The sequence below is a fragment of the Bubalus kerabau genome, chromosome 6 (genome assembly GCF_029407905.1).
Source record: "Bubalus kerabau isolate K-KA32 ecotype Philippines breed swamp buffalo chromosome 6, PCC_UOA_SB_1v2, whole genome shotgun sequence".
Classification (NCBI taxonomy): domain Eukaryota; kingdom Metazoa; phylum Chordata; class Mammalia; order Artiodactyla; family Bovidae; genus Bubalus; species Bubalus kerabau.
In genome coordinates, this window is record NC_073629.1 from 36,920,978 (window position 1) to 36,940,603 (window position 19,626).

Sequence of the window (19,626 nt, forward strand, 5' to 3'; positions counted from 1 at the left end):
TTTAGCAAATAATATGACTTATAAGGGGTTGATATCCAGTATATATAGTTTATACAACTCAACATCAAAAATAACAACCCAATTTTAAAAAATGGCCAGAAGAACTGAATAGACATTTTTTCAAAGAGGAAATGCAGATGCCTAACAGGTGCATGAAAAGATGCTCAACACACTAATCACCAACGAAATGCAAATCAGAAGCACAATGAGATATCACCTCACACCTGCCAGAATAGCTCTTATCAAAAAGAACACAAATAACAAATGTTGGTGAGGATGTGGAAAAATGGGAACTCTTGTACATTGATGGTGGGAGTGTAAACTGGTGCAGTCACTGAGGAAAACAGTATGGAGGTTTCTCCAAATACTAAGAATAGCACTACCTTATTACCTAGCGATTCTACTCCTAAGTATGCACTTGCAAAAAGCAAAAACACTAATTTGAAAATATACCTAACAGCATTATTTAGAATTGCCAAGATATGGAAGCAATCTAAGTGTCCACCCACAGATGAATGGATAAAGAGAATGCGGTATACATGTATAATTGAATACAGTCAGTCATAAAAAAGAATGAAATCTTGCCATTTGTAGTAACATGGGTGAAACTGGAGGGCATTATGCTAGTGTAGGAAATAAGACAAAGACAAATACTATATGATATCATTAAATGTGGAATTAAAAATTACAACAAACTAATGAATAAAACAAAAAAGTAGACTCACAGATATAGAGAACAAACTAGTGGTTACCAGTGGGGTGGGGGCAACATACGGGTTGGGGAGTGGGAAATACAAACTATTGGGTAAAAGACAGTGTCAAGAATGCATTATATAACATGAGGAATATAGCAATACTTTTTAATAAGTATAAATGGAAAGTAACCTTTAAAATTGTATAAAAATTTTTAAATAAAAAAGTAAAAAAAATCCCTTTGCCACTAATTGCTGATCTTGTTTAGATATAGTTTTCTAGTTTTCTTATCTATAAAATAGGCAGAAATAGCAATCATGAATTTATATACAGCACAGTTAATTCTGATTATGCTAAGATTTTTTATTCTAAAAGTGGCTTAATGAATTGGAATTTATACTTATATGGCTACAAAATCAATATATCTATCCACATAGTCAAATTACTATGATAAAAACCAGGACCTTAACACTTTTGTTCTTATATTTGGAGAATGAATGGAAAGAACATCTCTACCGAATCATTGGTTACACAGATCCACAAAATCTCTTACACTAAATATCAACCAATGGCCGTGAACTCCTAATGTGTTATGAAACACCTTTGATCCTAGGGACAAAAAAATCAAGAAGACCTTTCAAAGATCACAACCACTGAATCAGAATAAAAAACATGGTTCTGAAGCTGGACAGAAAAGCTAAGTGTATGCCTATTTCCCACTGATTGGTCATATAGATGTAGCCAGAACATAACTTCCTATAAAAATGCTCAATTAAGTGAGAGAAGAAAAATATCCTTTGGTTTCTTATAAAGGAAACATCTTCCCTTTAACAATCCACTAGTTTAAAAAAATCTCTAGCACTGAGGAGTTAGGATAAAGAGACAAGCTCCTAAACAAGGTTGTTTCTCTGCATACTAATGAAGTTCATAATTTAATTGGAGAAATTATTAGACATATTCTCTCCTTATAATGGTACAAATCTCAAAGGAAAATGAGCTGCTTATACATATATTCTCTTTATAATTCAAGAAATCCTTAAGGATTTAAAAAATATACTCTGAATCAGAATGGCACTCTGTTGTCCACTTAACATGGATTCATACCATAAATCTTTATTTTAAGCATTTCCACTGCAGTTAAGTAGCAATGCTTTGTATTGTTTTTTATTTTTAAGTATGGTTATTAAGTTCTTTATCTGAATGCTCTCATTTATTGAATTTCACTTCTTTTGAAAAGAAGAGGAAATTAAAATGAAAGTTTTGGGATGATATAATGGTTAAATTTACTTTGAAAAGAATTCAAGGGATAGAATCATGGCAAATGTATGAAAGCTTACTATATGAAAGAGGCAGCACACGGTCACTATAGTTCCAGAAGACAGAATGTGGACTAACATAAGAGGTTAAAAGGAAAATTTGACTGCTCTCAACTGAAAGATAAACTTTCTTAAATAAACTAAGGTAGTTGGCGATTTCCAAGTTTATCCATTAATATTTGTGTATTGTTTCAGTGTTTGATGATGTCTATTAAGTGGGACTATTAAGTATTATTAAGTTGCAGGTATTAAAGGTCTATGGAAAAGATGAGAAAAATTAATATTGAGAAAATTAAGTTCATTTATTTCCTCCCTCAGAAAATGAGCAACTACATAATTTTGTTTTAGCTGTAAAATACTTAGATCTAATACAATGTGACAAATTTGCCCAATCACACATTATAAAGTTGGTAAAATGAAATAAGAAGTTCAGATAAATGCACTGTAATCTGGTGTAATGAAATTCAAGTTTCCTTCACTATCTGAAAACAGGGCGTTCCTGTGAAACCTTTCATAAGCTGCTGCTGCTGCTAAGTCACTTCAGTCGTGTCCAACTCTGTGCGACCCCATAGACGGCAGCCCACCAGGCTCCCCCCATCCCTGGGATTCTCCAGGCAAGAACACTGGAGCGGGTTGCCATTTCCTTCTCCAATGCAGGAAAGCGAAAAGTGAAAGTGAAGTCGCTCAGTTGTGTCCAACCCCCAGCGACCCCATGGACTGCAGCCTACCAGGCTCCTCTGCCCATGGGATTTTCCAGGCAAGAGTACTCGAGTGCGGTGCCATCGCCTTCTCCGTTTCATAAGCTAAAAGGTCTAAAATGAAAGGTCTAAAATGAAGAGGCAATTACCTTAGGACACTTCTTGCTAACAGATGCATGAAACAAACTGAGATAGAGCACAGAAACTCACAGACCCAGATCAAAACTGTGGGGCCTCGATGCTGAGATGATGAGTGTCGTTCCCAGGGAAGGGGCCTGGTGATGCAGCTCTCACCAGGCCGCTCATGGTGCACGCTGCCTCCAAGAGGGCTTGCGGCCAAACAATCCCTAAACGCTATTTTTGCTTTTCTCGTTTTTAAATAAAGGTAAAAATACTCTTCAGACTCCTTTTGGTTAGCAAAAACAGATATTAACATAGATCTTCTGTAAAAAGCAAAGTGGGGATAACTGAACTGGGTCACAAGTCTTGGAGAGGTGGCTTCCCAAACATTCTAAGAAGGATACAGCCACAAGACTTATTGGTTCATTATTGCCATTTAAAGATGGGTTTTGGTGGTGGGGTGGCAGGGTGGGCAGCTATTCTGTGTCTTCTATGTCTATTGAGCTTGCTTCACGCTGGTGTGGCTACAAGAGAATAATAGAAAATATGAAGTTTGTAAATAGCAACCTGATTTTGTTACTTTATCATGTATAGGATGTTTAAAAGAAAGTTATAGAACTTGTCTGGTCCTCAGTTTTCTCATCTATAAGATAGAATTAACGGCACCTGCCTCACAGGCTACTTGTAAGGATTAAAGGAAAGGAGGGGTCTGACAAGAATCTTAGAACCTGAGTGCTGTACAAGTGCAAAGGCATACTACTTGAATATTAACAGGGGAATTAACTTATTCCCCTCTTTTCTGATTTCCTTCTGTTTCTCAGAGTTTTTTTAATTTCTTTTAAAAATTATCTCTTGGGGCTTCCCTGGTGGTCCAGTGGCTAAGACTTCAAGCTCCCAATACAGGAGGCCCGGGTTCAATCCTTGATCGGGGAACTAGATCCCACATGCCACAGCTAAGAATTTGCATGCTAAAACTAGGACCTGGTGCAGCCATATAAGAAAATAAATAAATATATATATAGTACAAAAAAGATCTTCACGACCCAGATAATCACGATGGTGTGATCACTGACCTAGAGCCAGACATCCTGGAATGTGAAGTCAAGTGGGCCTTAGAAAGCATCACTACGAACAAAGCTAGTGGAGGTGATAGAATTCCAGTTGAGCTATTCCAAATCCTGAAAGATGATGCTGTGAAAGTGCTGCACTCACTATGCCAGCAAATTTGGAAAACTCAGCAGTGGCCACAGGACTGGAAAAGGTCAGTTTTCATTCCAATCCCAAAGAAAGGCAATGCCAAAGAATGCTCAAACTACCACACAATTGCACTCATCTCACACGCTAGTAAAGTAATGCTCAAAATTCTCCAAGCCAGGCTTCAGTAATATGTGAACCGTGAACTTCCTGATATGCAACCTGGTTTTAGAAAAGGCAGAGGAACCAGAGATCAAATTGCCAACATCCGCTGGATCATAGAAAAAGCAAGAGAGTTCCAGAAAAACATCTATTTCTGCTTTATTGACTATGCCAAAGCCTTTGACTGTGTGGATCACAATTAACTGTGGAAAATTCTGAAAGAGATGGGAATACCAGACTACCTGATCTGCCTCTTGAGAAATCTGTATGCAGGTCAGGAAGCAACAGTTACTACTGGACATGGAACAACAGACTGGTTCCAAATAGGAAAAGGAGTTCGTCAAGGCTGTATATTGTCACCCTGTTTATTTAACTTATATGCAGAGTACATTATGAGAAATGCTGGGCTGGAAGAAGCACAAGCTGGAATCAAGATTGCCGGGAGAAATATCAATAACCTCAGATATGCAGATGACACCACCCTTATGGCAGAAAATGAAGAGGAACTAAAAAGCCTCTTGATGAAAGTGAAAGTGGAGAATGAAAAAGTTGGCTTAAAGCTCAACATTCAGAAAACGAAGATCATGGCATCCGGTCCCATCACTTCATGGGAAATAGATGGGGAAACAGTGTCAGACTTTATTTTGGGGGGCTCCAAAATCACTGCAGATGGTGACTGCAGCCATGAAATTAAAAGACGCTTACTCCTTGGAAAGAAAGTTATGACCAACCTAGACAGCATATTCAAAAGCAGAGACATTACTTTGCCAACAAAGGTTCATCTAGTCAAGGCTATGGTTTTTCCTGTGGTCATGTATGGATGTGAGAGTTGGACTGTGAAGAAGGCTGAGCGCTGAAGAATTGATGCTTTTGAACTGTGGTGTTGGACAAGACTCTTGAGAGTCCCTTGGACTGCAAGGAGATCCAGCCAGTCCATTCTGAACAAGATCAGCCCTGGGATTTCTTTGGAAGGAATGATGCTGAAGCTGAAACTCCATTACTTTGGCTACCTCATGCGAAGTGCTGACTCATTGGAAAAGACTCTGATGCTGGGAGGGATTGGGGGCAAGAGGAGAAGGGGACGACAGAGGATGAGATGGCTGGATGGCATCACTGACTCGATGGACGTGAGTCTCAGTGAACTCTGGGAGTTGGTGATGGACAGGGAGGCCTGGCGTGCTGCGATTCATGGGGTTGCAAAGAGTTGGACACGACTGAGCGACTGATGTGATCTGATCTGATCTGATATATATTTTAAATTACCTCTTAAATGACAGTACTCCAGGGAGTTCTAAATGTTCTATAAATGACAATGGTGTTGGTTTAGTCACTAAGTTGTGTCTGACTCATGCAACCCCATGGACTGTAGCCCACCAGGCTCCTCTGTCCATGGGATTTCTCAGGCAAGAATACCAGAGTGGGTTGCCATTTCCTTCTCCGGGGGATCTTCCCGATTCAGGGATCAAATCTGTGTCTCCTGCATTGGCAGGTGAATTCTTTACCACTGATCCACCTGGGAAGCCCTTATAAAAGTCATTTATAGTTATAAGGGGAAAACACTTATCATATCAGTGTCATCCTTTCCCTAAACTTCAACCATCACATGTAAAGTGATACTTTTCAAACCTACATTTCTAATACAAACCTCTCTCTGGGACACCAGGGCAATATTTGCAAATCCTTTACTGAACTCTCCACTTGGATCTCTACTAAAGTCTTTCCTTCTTTGAAATCTGATAGGTTGCCAAGTCCTATTGACTTTGTAAGCAAATATTAAGCCCTTATGCTCTGATGGCTTTTTATGGAATTTGGAGAACTTTCACAGGCTCCATTTGAGCATCAAGACTTGCAGTCACAGTTGCTCCACAATTAAGCAATGTTAGAGCTCTCCTTGTCCCACTCTGTATTTCCTTGTTAATACAGCCACACTGGATCATCCTTTAACACCACTGCCTTGAATGTTCTCACCTATACTTAGTTGATATATTAGAACCCATAAAATCTTAAGATTTCCTGTGACACGGGGAACTCAGATACCAAGCTGCAGGAATCCTTCAAGGCTTTTGGAGATGCTAAAGGTCCACAGGAAGAAGACAGAAGAATGTCCCCCAGGATTTGTCCACTCCACCAATTCTTCACTAAATGGAGTTCCTCAACATGCTTTGTTGTTGTGAAGCATAATTTGTAACCTAGGATATTCATTCTGCACTGGCTGCTTGGCATTCTAAGGCACATATTCAAGATATCACGCAAGTGTTATCCCCATCAAAGCTTTTGCTAGGCTGCCCAGATTAAGTTAGTATTTCTTGCTCTGTTTCCAGGGAACTTCACACACTCACACAGTAAAAGCATTTAACCCAAACTGTCATCATGTTTTGTTTCATGTCTGGTCCCCTTCTGGATATCAGTTCCTTGAAGGCATTCACTATGCCTTCTGCATCTCTGTGTAGCCACTGTCTAGCCCAGCATCGGTCCCAGAGCAGAGGTAAAGTCTTTTTGGGTAACAGAAAGAAGAAAGGTATTATAAAAGCAGAGTCTGTTAAGCAGTAGCAAAGCCCAATAATAATCAGGACTAACTGGGAAGAATGGACAAATGCCAGGTCAAAGGTGTCAAAAGCACCCTTCAGGATGCCTCTCAGAGGAGAAGTGAAGAGTATATATTTTAGTGGACTTATTCAAATTGCAGCTAGGAAAAAAGAGTAGGAAAACTTGTAGGATAAATGTAAGTTTTTTATAATTGGCAGAGCACTTTTGTATTACATGTGTTTTCCAAATTATTTGAAAAAAAAAAAAACCTGTAGAATGCTCAGGTGCTTTTATACTTTTAAGTTTCCACAGGTGTTTCTACTTACCTAATATCACAAGTTTGTGCACTAACCATTTGAAAACCTTCCTTCAAGAAAGTGAATTTCAGCCACTTTTTGTCCCAATTAGAGCAAATACAACAGCAGTCGTATTTTATAGCGAGGGCTTACGAGTATATCTTATTCTTTCTGAGGGAAGACTAGAGGGGGGCCTTTCTCACTCCTGACACCTAAAGAGAATACTTCTGCCCCTGGACTTTCCCAGCTCCTGAGACTAGGCAGCGAGGCTGTGGTTCTAAGCTGGGGCACCAGTGAAGGGAAGAAAGCACCCAAAACTGTGTAGAAGTGGAGCTTCTGTGCGAGTGCTCCCTGGCTCCTTTCTTAAAGATAGATGGAGGCATAGAGGGCAATGTCCATTCTGCAATTAGTAACTGACAGCCAACTGCCTATAGAGAGCTTGGGTAGGCCCTGAAGGGGTTAATAAATGAGTAAACACCACTGAGAAAAAAATATTGATAATTATGTTTAGGAATATTGTGTAACAAGGCAAGTAATGGAGATGTTCATTAGCGTTTTCTACCACTGAGAAGAGTTCTTACAATTCTATGCTAAATCTCTAGAGGTTGAAAAAAATTTTTCTATTATCTTATATATGATACATTGCTGACAACATATCTTAGAAAACAATGAACATATTGTCCAATGATCATCGGTCTTTCAGACTATTACAGTAAATCACATTACTTCCTTGAAGCTCTTCACCTCAAAAAAACAATAGTGTTGAATTTATATTCTATAAAGTCTATCTGTCTGAGAAATATAATGTTTACTTTTTGATTAATTTAAATCTGTTCAGACAGAAACAAAACACTTAAAAAGCAGAACTTCCAATTGTGTAACTAAGAATACATTTTGGACATCATCTGTATTTAATCAGCCTGGGCATTTAACTGTCTGTATTAAAAAGATGTTCAGAACAAACATCTACTCTTCACTTTTCCTCTCACCCCTCATCTGGGTAGATTTTATTTATGCATTAGATGACCTTTTTGGCCATTAGAACCATCTTGCTTCACCAGTTAATTAACACAAGTACCATAATTTAATACAGTTAATGCAACTTGATGCCCTTTAATGTACTTTCCATTAGTAATATTATTGTAGTATTACCCTGTAAATTAAAATGAGATCAAGACTAAGAGAGCCACTCTTTAATTAAGGTACTGGCACACTCCTCTATTATTCACTAGAGAAAATCACCCTGATTTACTGAAGCAGGACATCCATAAGTCAGAATTAGTCCATGAAGATTATTAGGTTTATTGAACAATGTAAGTAACACAGAATCACTAAGAATGCCAACAGCCATGTGTCTTCTTTTCCCTCCATTATCTTAATAAATTACACAATAAGATGGAGTAAATGGAAGCCAAAAAAGTGTGGGCAAAAGAGGAATAAAACTTTTATGATGTGATTATAGTTGTTGTCACCAGTGAAACTGGTATCAGATGTGTCACATGCTAAAAAAGAACATAAATGCTACACTGGTTTAGTAACAATCAAAACATCATTTTTTACAGCAAATTATACTAGCCAGTATAAAACATAAAGGCTATATACACATGTGCACAGGAAGTAGAGAAATGGAGTTCATAGTCTTCAGTCAATTCGAACAAAGACACTCCACTGTGTTTGTTTCATAGCTTAATGTTTCAAGCGGAAAAAACCTGTAGTACTATGTGTCCACTATTGTAAGGAAATTTACCCATTTTCCCCAAATAACTCATGCAAATTCTCACATTATGGTGGAGGGTGCGTGACAGATAGAAAAACATCTATTATCATGATCAGACACAGACATGTAAAAGTAAGTTACACGCTGCAATCACATCAAGGCTGGAGAAGAGTGGGCTGAGGGGAGCAAAGACTTCAGTTATATTTTAGAAAGCTTGTATTTATAATATTCTTGAAAAGAAACTTTTAGAACTTTATTTTAGAGATGATCAATAAATGTTCAATCCCTCTGTAGATTATTTACTATGCAGGAAGAAGAAAACTCAGGATTTTAACCCAATGGGAATTTTCTACTCTGTATCAGTTTCTTTGCTGAAAGGGCTGTGAACCAGGCAACAACTTAACAGTCCCCTTTGGTGGCTCCATCTTCCTTACATAACTTAGAAGCTGGAGACACGCCTGAGCCATCAGGCCTTAGATCTTTAGTCCCTCCTCTAAGACTAAAAATACCGCAGCCATCTGGTGCCTAGCACAGTACACGCCAGCATCAGTGTTGCCCTGAGGAATTTGGACAGAGTTTGGAAGTGACAGAGTGGGACCTTATGGAAGGGGCTCACCTCTACTGGACCTTTCTCTTTTGCCCAGCTGCTTCCTCACCAGCTTACAGTTGACTGGTGAACAGGAAAAGACAGAGGTGAGTTCCAGAGAAGGGAGGAGGGCTCCTCCAAACTCCTCAGAACCACTGAAGTGGAGCAGAAGGAGAGTACTAGGGTGAGGGCTAAAAGATAATTGATAAATCTGATGGGATTCTACACTTGAACCATGGCACCTTTAAGTGACAGTATGTCTGACCCCATAGAGAATGCACAAAAATGCCTCTAGCTTCAAAATATACTTTACTCTCTCTTGACTACTCAGAGGAAACTAAGTATCTAATGACAGAAATAAGGCCCAACAATGGTTATTTCCCAGCCAAAGAACATCACAAGACTGCCTTTTTTATAAATGTAAAATGAGAGTTTTAGAGAAGTTGGACTATGAAGATTTTGGCTTAGATTAAGTAGTTTTCAAACTGTAAGTAAACTGACCTAGGTGATTTCTACCTAACAATATAGATCATACTGGGATTCAAATTCAAATATCAGCTTATTAATTTAGCAATTATTCTTGTAGATAAAACAGAATACCTGTTACTTTGTTATGGTTTGCTGTTATTAACAATATCAATGTCAACTATTTTTATATATTACATGTTCCCAAGAATAAGATACTGGAAACTGATATTGTGCTAAAATACTCACAAGTACAATAGCTGCTTTTTATTATAAATCACAAGCTCATATTTAAGGTCATAGCTCCACACTGCTCTCTCATTATACCCTGGTAATATATGAACCCTAGAACCCACAAGCTCAATATTGAACCAGTGCATATTTCTTTCAGAATATTTCAGATTTTACTCTAAAGATAACTTCACCAAACTTCACCAAGCCTCGGTTAAAAGTTTTTAAAGAGGCTCCATAGCTAAAGACTCTTGACTCTTCCATGAGAAACGTGAAGCTAGAACAAAGCTGAGAATAGGTGGCCATCAGTTCCTGCTACTCTCCATAAGTAAGATTCCATACGGTGCAATCCCTTTGCCACTGGACTGAGCTCATGCCCACCAGCTCATTCTATATGCCCACTATGGCCCTCACTTAGCAGCAGTGACCACTTCTTCCAGTGCACAACTGTATAAGCGCTATCACTCAAGGTGGGTGAGAGAACTCTCTGAAAGCCCAGGGAGTCTCAACACTTCTCTAGTCTCTGAGGACTAAGCTGCCATTAGAGATGCTGGAAGCCAGTAAACTTAATGAATCCTGACTTGTTGTTTAGCTAAACCTACACAATATATTCACTGTTGATACATATGATTAAATAAAGCTACACAGTTAACTAAAGCTACATGATGTATGTACTGTTTATATTCTTATTGTCATATAGTTGATTTAAAGCTCTCTTGGCATTTTTAGAATGGTTTTTGCTCTGCTTCACATTTCCATTGTTCCCCCCATTGTGCTCTGTACTCTACTCATATTTAGTTTCCCTACCTCATCATCTCATGCTTCAACTCCCATCAGCTGGTTATTCTGGTAATATGCCGCAAAAAAATTAGGTTGAAAATCTCTGTTGGTGGTCTTGGTTCTCATTATTCAAGTTTTTTATTTAAATGTCTTCAAAGTCCTTGGAAACCTGCTCAACTGTGTCTCTGGCATATTATCAAAACACAGACAACCTGACTGTGAGCATTAATGCATTTGGACTTAGGTCAGTCTGTAATTGACCCACAAAATGAAGACAGCCTGACTCATATTTTAAGTGATAGCTTATTGTTTTAAAATAATAACATCCAAAACCCTGAAAATTTCAGTAAAGGTTTCCCCGCTTTAACAAATGTAATGTTTCCTAACTGCTTTTGGTTCTGATTTAATAAGTGTAAAGAGATATAATTTTCATTTTCAGAATTTTTTAAATACTACATAACAAAACATAAACAGAGAGTTGTGCCATGCTAAAGCCCTCTCTTGAATTCAAAAACAATAGTAAGATGTATTTCCTGTTTTTCAGTTCCTTTTACAGAGACTCTGGCTTTGTTGCCCTGGCTTCCTTACCTTAAGGACTTAAACCACCCCCTGACCTAGAGAGTTCCTTGGTCTCAAGTAAGAGGCTTTTCTTTTTCTTTTTTTTTTGCCTTTGGTTTAAATGCTATGAAATCCCTCCAGGTTCAGGATCAGTGACAGCAAGTCTGGGATCACAAATTACTGCTGAGTTAGAAGGGTCTCAAATGCCTCAGAACTTACCTCTAGGCCGGTGTTCCTGAGAAAATCTTGCAATAGAAAGTGACAAATGTCACTCTTTAGCTGCACAACCAGCAAACTGGCCTTTTCTTTGGAAACACCCATTCTCATTCAAGCCAAACAACTGTTTTCTTACCTTCCGTGCACCTTTATGTCTGAGATTGCGTAAAAGTAGCGTGCCAAGCGTAGCTCATCTACAAATATTTCCCCGACGGCGGGTCTCAAAAGCCTTATCCTCAGGTCTGTGACTGTAAAGAAATCTCTGAGTTTCTTGGTTGTATCCAGTTGTCCGTAGAGGGAAGCCATATTGCGTAACCAAGGTCCGGCAAAAAATGCGAACCTGTCTTTGATTTCAAAGTGGATGATTTTGCTATTTGTCGTATAACCTGTGGAGTACTCTTCAGTGCAAATGATTTCTAAGACCGTATGCTGTGATAAATCCTTCACAGATTTAGGATCCATGTGAAAAGCGTCTAAGCAGTCTGTGGCATAATACTGATACGGCTGCCACGTTCGTCCATAGTCAAGAGACTTCTCCAGGATCATTTGGTCTGGACGCCCTGATTCAAAGGTAATAACTATGTTGTCTGTTAGCTCGATAGTTTTGCTCCAAGACAGAGTGATGTTAACCTGGAGAGGCTTGGGATACTCTTTCCAAGTAGCAGACTGCCAAAAGGTGGAGGGATGTCTTCCTTCAAAGTCAAACATCAGCTCAGGCGGGTGAGCCAGTTCTGGGGTACTTGCATCACACTCATTATTGCACATGTAGGGGTTGCCCTATGGAAGAAGAACAAAAAAGGGTGCGTCAGAACACTGCTATGACACAAGTCTTGCCATATTGCTATTACTGAGTAGGAGGCTAGGAGAAAAAGGAAGGGAAGAAAAAAAAAAAAACAACCTGTTTGCAGCAATCATTTTTATTTGCCATAACTGGATTCTCCTCTTTAATAGCTTAAAAAAAAATAGAGACAATATGGTAATTTTCTTGTCTTGTTTCCTTCCATGATCTTTAAGAAATGAAACAGTTTATTTATCCCATATGTGTTAGACCCATAATGTGATCCCAGAAGCACAAAGACACTGAGCAACTAACAGCTCGATACTTCCGCATCCCCTTAAAAAGATGCTATAGAAAAGCAAGGAGATTCCTCTGTGCCTCAAGGGCGTTCCTCAAGAGCACAGTTTTTTAAAAAGTCATTTTTCAAGTAAAGCTTTAGAATTTGCAATGAACCATAGATTTGTTTGGGAGACAATACCCCCATACAACATTCAGCTTCTTTTTGCTTCACCTCAAATCCATCACTCTTAACAGGGTCCCTGCTTCATAAAGCTTGCTTTTAAAGCATTTACTTTGTTCACCACAAATCATTAAAATGTGGTACACTCCAGGCTCTGGGGCTTGGTCCAAACATCTGCCATCCTATTAGCTAGAGGCAAGGGGATTGTTCAGGAAAGACTTTGGGAGGGGTTGTGCTCCAACTTATCAGAAGAGGAAAAGCCAGCACTTAATTAGAAGGTTTTTACAAAGAGTCACAGTCACTTGATGTGTTTACTCTGAGCTGGCCCACAGTGAGCTCTCCATGGATGTTAGCCATTATTATTATTTTCTTTCACACAAAGGCTAATTCCTTCACGTTCCACCTCAACAAGAAGCTGAAAATAAGTCTCCTTGTCATATCACAAGTTATAACACCACTTACGTGAAACTAAATGGCTGCTCTCAGGTTTTATCAGTAGACTGATACCACATCAAACAATTGGCTTCCCAATTTGGGTTTCATTTTGTGTTTTTTAAAAATGGTATCATTTGGAGTCAACTATTCAGGTATTTCTCTATTATCCTGCACTGGGTAATTTTAACCACGGATGGGTAAAAGATTCGATCCTCTGACATTGTTCTTAGGCGTTTTTTTTTCTTTTTCATGAACTAGGAGCTTTCCATCATATCTACAGGATGCATAAGCTGAGTCTCAAATAATGAATTTACACTTTAGACGTCGATGCTCTGTTACTGGCTGACTCCTTTGAAATATGAGATGAACACTGGAGACTTGCTTCGGCCTCCCTAGAGGCAATTTCCTCCTACCTAGTCAGCTAAAACTTTCACTCTCTCTTTCCCATTAATGCAACTGAATCCTAAAGCTGGCAACAAGTTTGGGGGTCTGAGTATAACTGAGAAGGGGCAGGAGAAAGGAGAGAAGGTACATTATTTGAGGAACAGAACTGTTTTAAAAATATATTCAAGGCATCAGTGATAGTGGAAATGTTTCTGTTCTCTCTCGAATTTCAATATCCTATTCCTGATCCCAGCGTCTGTGGCACTATTTATAGTATCCCCTTCAAAATGAGCCAAGGGGGGGAATAAGTTTCTGTTCCAGGTGGAATAAATCACCAAATTTATTATTATTTAAACTCTTTTAAGCATACCAGAGAGCCAAATGCATAGCTCTGCAAACTGGCAAAGACTTTTTATGGAGGGCTATAAATATTGTGGAATCTGTCAGGATTTATAAATTCTAAATATATGGAAATGCACATTTTACTGGAAGGGGTCAGATTTACACAAATCACACCTTCATTTGAAATTTACTGAAAAAATATGGTCACTTCAAAATTTACCAGCATGTAGCCATCTGCACAATCATTAACATGGATGCTACCACCTTTCTCCTGACAAGTGTCTTCATCTGAGGTCAAGGATACTGAAACACAGGAAATCAACTCTGCGGGATACACCAAAGTGAGTTATCAGACATTTGTATTAAGTCTTGTTGAAAGACAGCATTTCTTCCACTTCCACCCAGATACACAGAGCTTCTGAGATGGGGACAGGGTGCTGGGACAAAAAAAAAAAAAAAAAAAAAAGGCACAGCTAGCTGATTCTGGGTATGGTTCAGTAATAATAAGCCTGTCTTAAAAAATATGCTTGAAGACATATATTTAAGAAGCACTCATTTTCACCTCTGATAAAAGGTGTTGACAATACCCTGTATTTATTTAGCATTTATGGACCAGTTGCTTTACATATATTATCCTGGGTAATCCTTTTCATCTCTATCTTACAGAAGAGAAAACTGAGGCATAGAGAAGTGTTAAGCAACTTGCCCGAGGTCATATAACAGAGTGAGTAAGTGGTGGAGCCAGAACCCACTTTCTCTGCACCTGATCTGGCCCTTTCAACTCCTAAGTCAATGGCGCTCCCTATATGGAACCGAGTTATGGGAACAAGAGTAGGCTGCCAGAATCGAAGAACCTATGACCAAGCCTCAGGTCTTCTTGCCTTGGAGAGCCCTAATGAGCATTATCATACCTCTGAGAGGCCTTGATATTAAGAACCTTCCTTAGCTTCATGTACTACCCAGTTTCAGAAACTTATTTGACCATGGAACTCTTTTTTGTTTTAGTAATCCCTACTTGTATACCACATAAGTAGAGTTCTAGAGAGCATCCTTTGAGATTCTCTGCTTGTATTACTCTTAAAATTGTAAACATGTGGATGGGATGCCAACCAACAGGGCACAACCTAAAGCTTTAGTTCTTTAATGAAGATGTAGCCAAATCTTGCACTCTTTGCTTCTGTTCCAGAGGGACATGCTTCCACTTGGGTTGAGAAGACAGCGAACCCAGGATAAATGCTTACTCTTACATCCAATTGTCAGCTATCAAAATGCATGCTGGGAAGAGGGGAAATTTTCATTTCTTTGCACTGATTTGGTGCCTTAGACACCAGAGAAATTGAGAGAAAAGCTGTAATTATTGACTGCTTACAGTATTACTATATTTATTGCACTTGTCTTGGCTCTCAGGATATAACAGTAAACAAATCCAAGTCCTTGCTTTTAGAATAGCTTCCATCTTAGTCAAGGGAGATGTACTAAAAAAACAAAAACAAAAACCCGATATATAATGCTTCATAATGTTACATGATGATAACTGCTATACAGAAAAATAAAGCAAATTGGAGGGGAGAATGGTGTTGGAGAAAGGATACTGATTGTAATTTTATACTGGGAGGTGAGAGAAAATCTCACCTGAACAATACAACATTTGAGCAGATTAAGAGCAATTCCTAGTTTACACAGGAGACAATCAGAGGTTAACCAAAATGACAATTTCATACTTCATATGACTCTATTCCTAGAGATAATTTTAGCAGCACAACGATTTACTAAAATCATTCAGTAAACAAATCATTTAAAATTATAAACTACACTAATGAATGCAGATACCAAAACCCAAACATAAAAAATTGAACTATTCATATTTCATAGCATCCACGCTCTTTTAGGAGATTAACGATTTGATGACCATTAAGAATTGATGCTTTCAAATTGTGGTGCTGGGGAAGACTCTTGAGAGCCGCTTGGACTACAAGGAGATCAAACCAGTCAATCCTAAAGGAAATCAATCCTGAATATTTATTGGAAGGACTGATGCTGAAGCTCCAATGCTTTGGCCACCTGATGTGAAGAACTGACTCATTGGAAAAGACTCTGATGCTGGGAAAGATTGAGGGCAGGAGGAGAAGGGGGCAAGAGAGGATGAGATGGTTGGATGGCATCACTGACTCAATGGACATGAATCTGAACAAACTCCAGGAGATAGAGAAGGACAGGGAAGCCTGGCATGCTGTAGTCCATGTAGTTGCAAAGAGTCAGACATGGGACTAAGTGACTGAACAACAACAACATAACTTACTAGAGATAATGACATTGACAGAAAATTAGCTGAGGGAAAAAAAAGTCATTCTGGTTCCCTAAGAAGAAACCCTGCATGTTAGGTGAGAGAGGAAAAGAAGAAAGCCAAAGCTGAAAATCTTACAATTCTAGAAAGACAAAGCTGGAGGAGAGATTATATGCTAAAATATTTAGTGTAAATATTTCACAAGGGTGTGATCTGTAGTACTCTTGTTACAGAGAATTATCAACATGAAAACAATTGCTGTTAAAGGGATTACATTAATTAAAATTTCAACTATTTCAACCACACCCTAACCCTCTCTAATACAATCAACAATAAAATTTATATAAGAAAAACAACTTCTTACTTGCAAGAGCAAAGAACACTTCTAGCTGCTAAATCTAACAGATTTAGGCATTTGCAAGTGTAAGTAATTATTTTGTGGCCAGCAGGCAGTCTTAAATAGATCTTAATGTAAGTCGTACAAGGAACAGATCCTTAGCTGATTGTCTATGGACAAAGCAGAAAATATTTATGGCTGTGCTGATAATATTTACACCATTAAGAAATGTCTAAATAATTAAACAGACACTGCTGCTAAATATTCAATATTTGTATAACAATTAGAAGACTGTGATGCTTAGCTTCATTTAAAAAATAATGTAATATTTTACTACTGAGAGAAATGAAGGTAGTTATTAATTAGCACTTTGTAGTCAAAGTGGAATGCTGTTACTCTTCTTTAATGTGTTTTCAGAACTTAGAGGAATAAATAAAATTTTAGATATGTTTTTACTGTTTCTATGGACAGAAGTGTCTTCCCTCTGTTAGTGCAGTTCAGTTCAGTGCAGTCGCTCAGTTGTGTCCGACTCTTTGCAGCCCCATGGACTGCAGCACTCCAGGCCTCCGTGTCCATCACCAACTCCTGGAGCCTACCCAAACTCATGTCCATGGAGTCAGTGATGTCATCCATCATCTCATCCTCTGTCGTCCCCTTCTCCTCCTGCCCTCAATCTTCCCCAGCATCAGGGTCTTTTCCAATGAGTCAGCTCTTCACTTCAGGTGGCCAAAGTACTGGAGTTTCAACTTCAGCATCAGTCCTTCCAGTGAACACCCAGGACTGATCTCCTTTAGGATGGGCTGGTTGGATCTCCTTGCAGTCCATGGGACTCTCAAGAGTCTTCTCCAATACCACACAGTTCAAAAGCATCAATTCTTCAGCGCTCAGCTTTCTTCACAGTCCAACTCTCACATCCATACATGACCACTGGAAAAACCATAGCCTTACCTAGACAGACCTTTGTTGGCAAAATAATGTCTCTGCTTTTTAATATGCTGTCTAGGTTGGTCATAACTTTCCTTTCAAGGAGTAAGCATCTTTTAATTTCATGGCGGCAATCACCATCTGCATGATTTTGGAGCCCTCCAAAAATAAAGTCAGCCACTGTTTCCACTGTTTCCCCATCTATTTGCCATGAAGTGATGGGACTAGACACTTAAAAAGAACATCCTTTTACCTAAGATCTGCTAGACCCTTTAGAGTTAAAAAAAAAAAAAAGGAAATTCTATATAAGCAGTATATAATGTAATCCTTGTGGCTCCTACCATTGTGAACTTACTTTTTCAAGCTTAACCTGTTGGCAAACTATTGGGAATTACAGTTGGAAATATAGAGAATCCTCATGGCAGATTTGCTACAAACCTGTAAATTTACATCCCATGCAGGCATGTGCTTACAAGTGGCTATGCAAAGCATTTGGGTTAACACTTACACGGATCATGAAAAACACTGAGAAAGAATGGCCTAGCAACCATGTGCCTCTAACAAACAAACAAACAAACAAAAAATGACACAAAACCCAGGGGAGCAGAAACTGCTGCATTATTCTGGGATAGCACTCCTGACCTGTTTCCACTGTGATTTTGAAACGGATATCAGTATGGTCAAGTGCCACACTGGTAAAGAATCCGCCTGCCAATGCAGGAGACATGAGAGATGTGGCTTCGATGCCTGGTCAGAAAGATCCCCTAGAGAAAGAAATGGAAATCCATTCCTGTATTCTTGCCTGGAAAATTTCATGGACTGAGGAGCCTGGTAGACTACTGCCTATGGATTCTCAAAGAATTGTACCTACTGAGTGAAGGGGCACGCACACGCACGTACACACACACACACATGGCTTTGCCTATGCAAGCTTTTCAAAGGGTAGACACCAGTAGCACAGTCCACGGCTCAGCTCTCAGAGAAACAGACCATGAGCTGCTAGGCTTTAGCTGCTAGGCTAGGCGATTGCCCTCAAGAGATGGCTCCTTTTTCTCCTCTTTCAATACAGCTCATTAGGAGCCAAGCAGGACAGTTTTGGGGAGGCTGGTGATTGATCTCTTTATATCAGAGGGGCAATTTTTGGTTGGGGGGATTCCCCACTCCCAGTCCTTTCTTGGAACTTCTTGGTCTTGGAACTTCTGGATTCTTCCTTGGCTCTAATAAAGGGGAAAGGCCCCTCCTTTATGACTTATGTGATGAAACTTGGGCTACTCTGAGTATGGGAGCTTATGTAGTCATGCTGAGTTAGTCATGCTGAGGTTCCCTCTTCAGGCCATATAGCTTTGTTACTGACATTAGGGAGAACAGAGAGAAATCTGAAGTAGTGGCTTCCCAGATGGCGCTAGTGGTAAAATACCTGTCTGACTATGCTGGAGACATAAGAGACATGGGTTTGATCCCTGGGTTGGGAAGATCCTCAGGAGGAGGGCATGGCAACCCACTCTGGTATTCTTGCTGGGAGAATCCCATGGACAGAGGAACCTGGTGGAGTACAGTCCACGGGTTTGCAAAGAGTCAGACACAACTAAAGTAACTTAGCACACATGCACACACAATCCAAGATAGTGGATATCTTTTCCAGAAATCTGAAAGATAAATATCAGTGCTACCAATACTGAAAAACACTTGATGACCACAGCTATGGGGATAGACTCTATGTCCTCAGATGGGAAAAACTCACAAGACAGTGTGTTTCCAGGTGTCCATTGTTCCTTTGGAAACAAAGGGCAGAGATGTCTTCAAATGGCAATGCAATTTCACTTTGTAACCTGCCCTATTGATTGGCAGGGACCCCAATGTAGGGCTTACACATGGTAACAAGAGAGCTTGAACATTATCCTGGGACTGTCCCAACTAAAATGTTATGTAACAGCTATTATAAAAGTACCTGTGTATTTGGGGGAGCATGAGTCCCAACTCTGAGCGTGGGATACAGGATAAAGAATTTTATTTTTGTAACTCTGAAGTTAAAAACTGACTACTCCAGTTTCTAATGGAAGCCCTCACTCATCACAAAGATTCCTCCCTGCCATAGATACGGGCTTAAGGCCTGATTGAAGCTGT

The 19,626-nt window shown here is 39.2% G+C and overlaps 1 protein-coding gene and 1 long non-coding RNA gene across 2 annotated transcripts in view; one reads left to right on the forward strand and one right to left on the reverse strand.

The window, feature by feature from the left end:
* NTNG1 (netrin G1) overlaps window positions 1-19,626 on the reverse strand; it is a 364,680-nt gene that overhangs the window by 155,261 nt on the left and 189,793 nt on the right. Inside the window, exon 3 of the mRNA XM_055584934.1 lies at window positions 11,695-12,335. Within this exon, the coding sequence (XP_055440909.1) occupies window positions 11,695-12,335 (641 nt within the window). The remainder of the gene's footprint in view (window positions 1-11,694; window positions 12,336-19,626) is intronic.
* On the forward strand, window positions 9,281-14,106 carry LOC129655037 (uncharacterized). The gene is made up of 4 exons (XR_008715717.1): window positions 9,281-9,415; window positions 11,329-11,420; window positions 12,008-12,129; window positions 13,490-14,106. It is a non-coding gene; the product is annotated as an uncharacterized LOC129655037 (long non-coding RNA).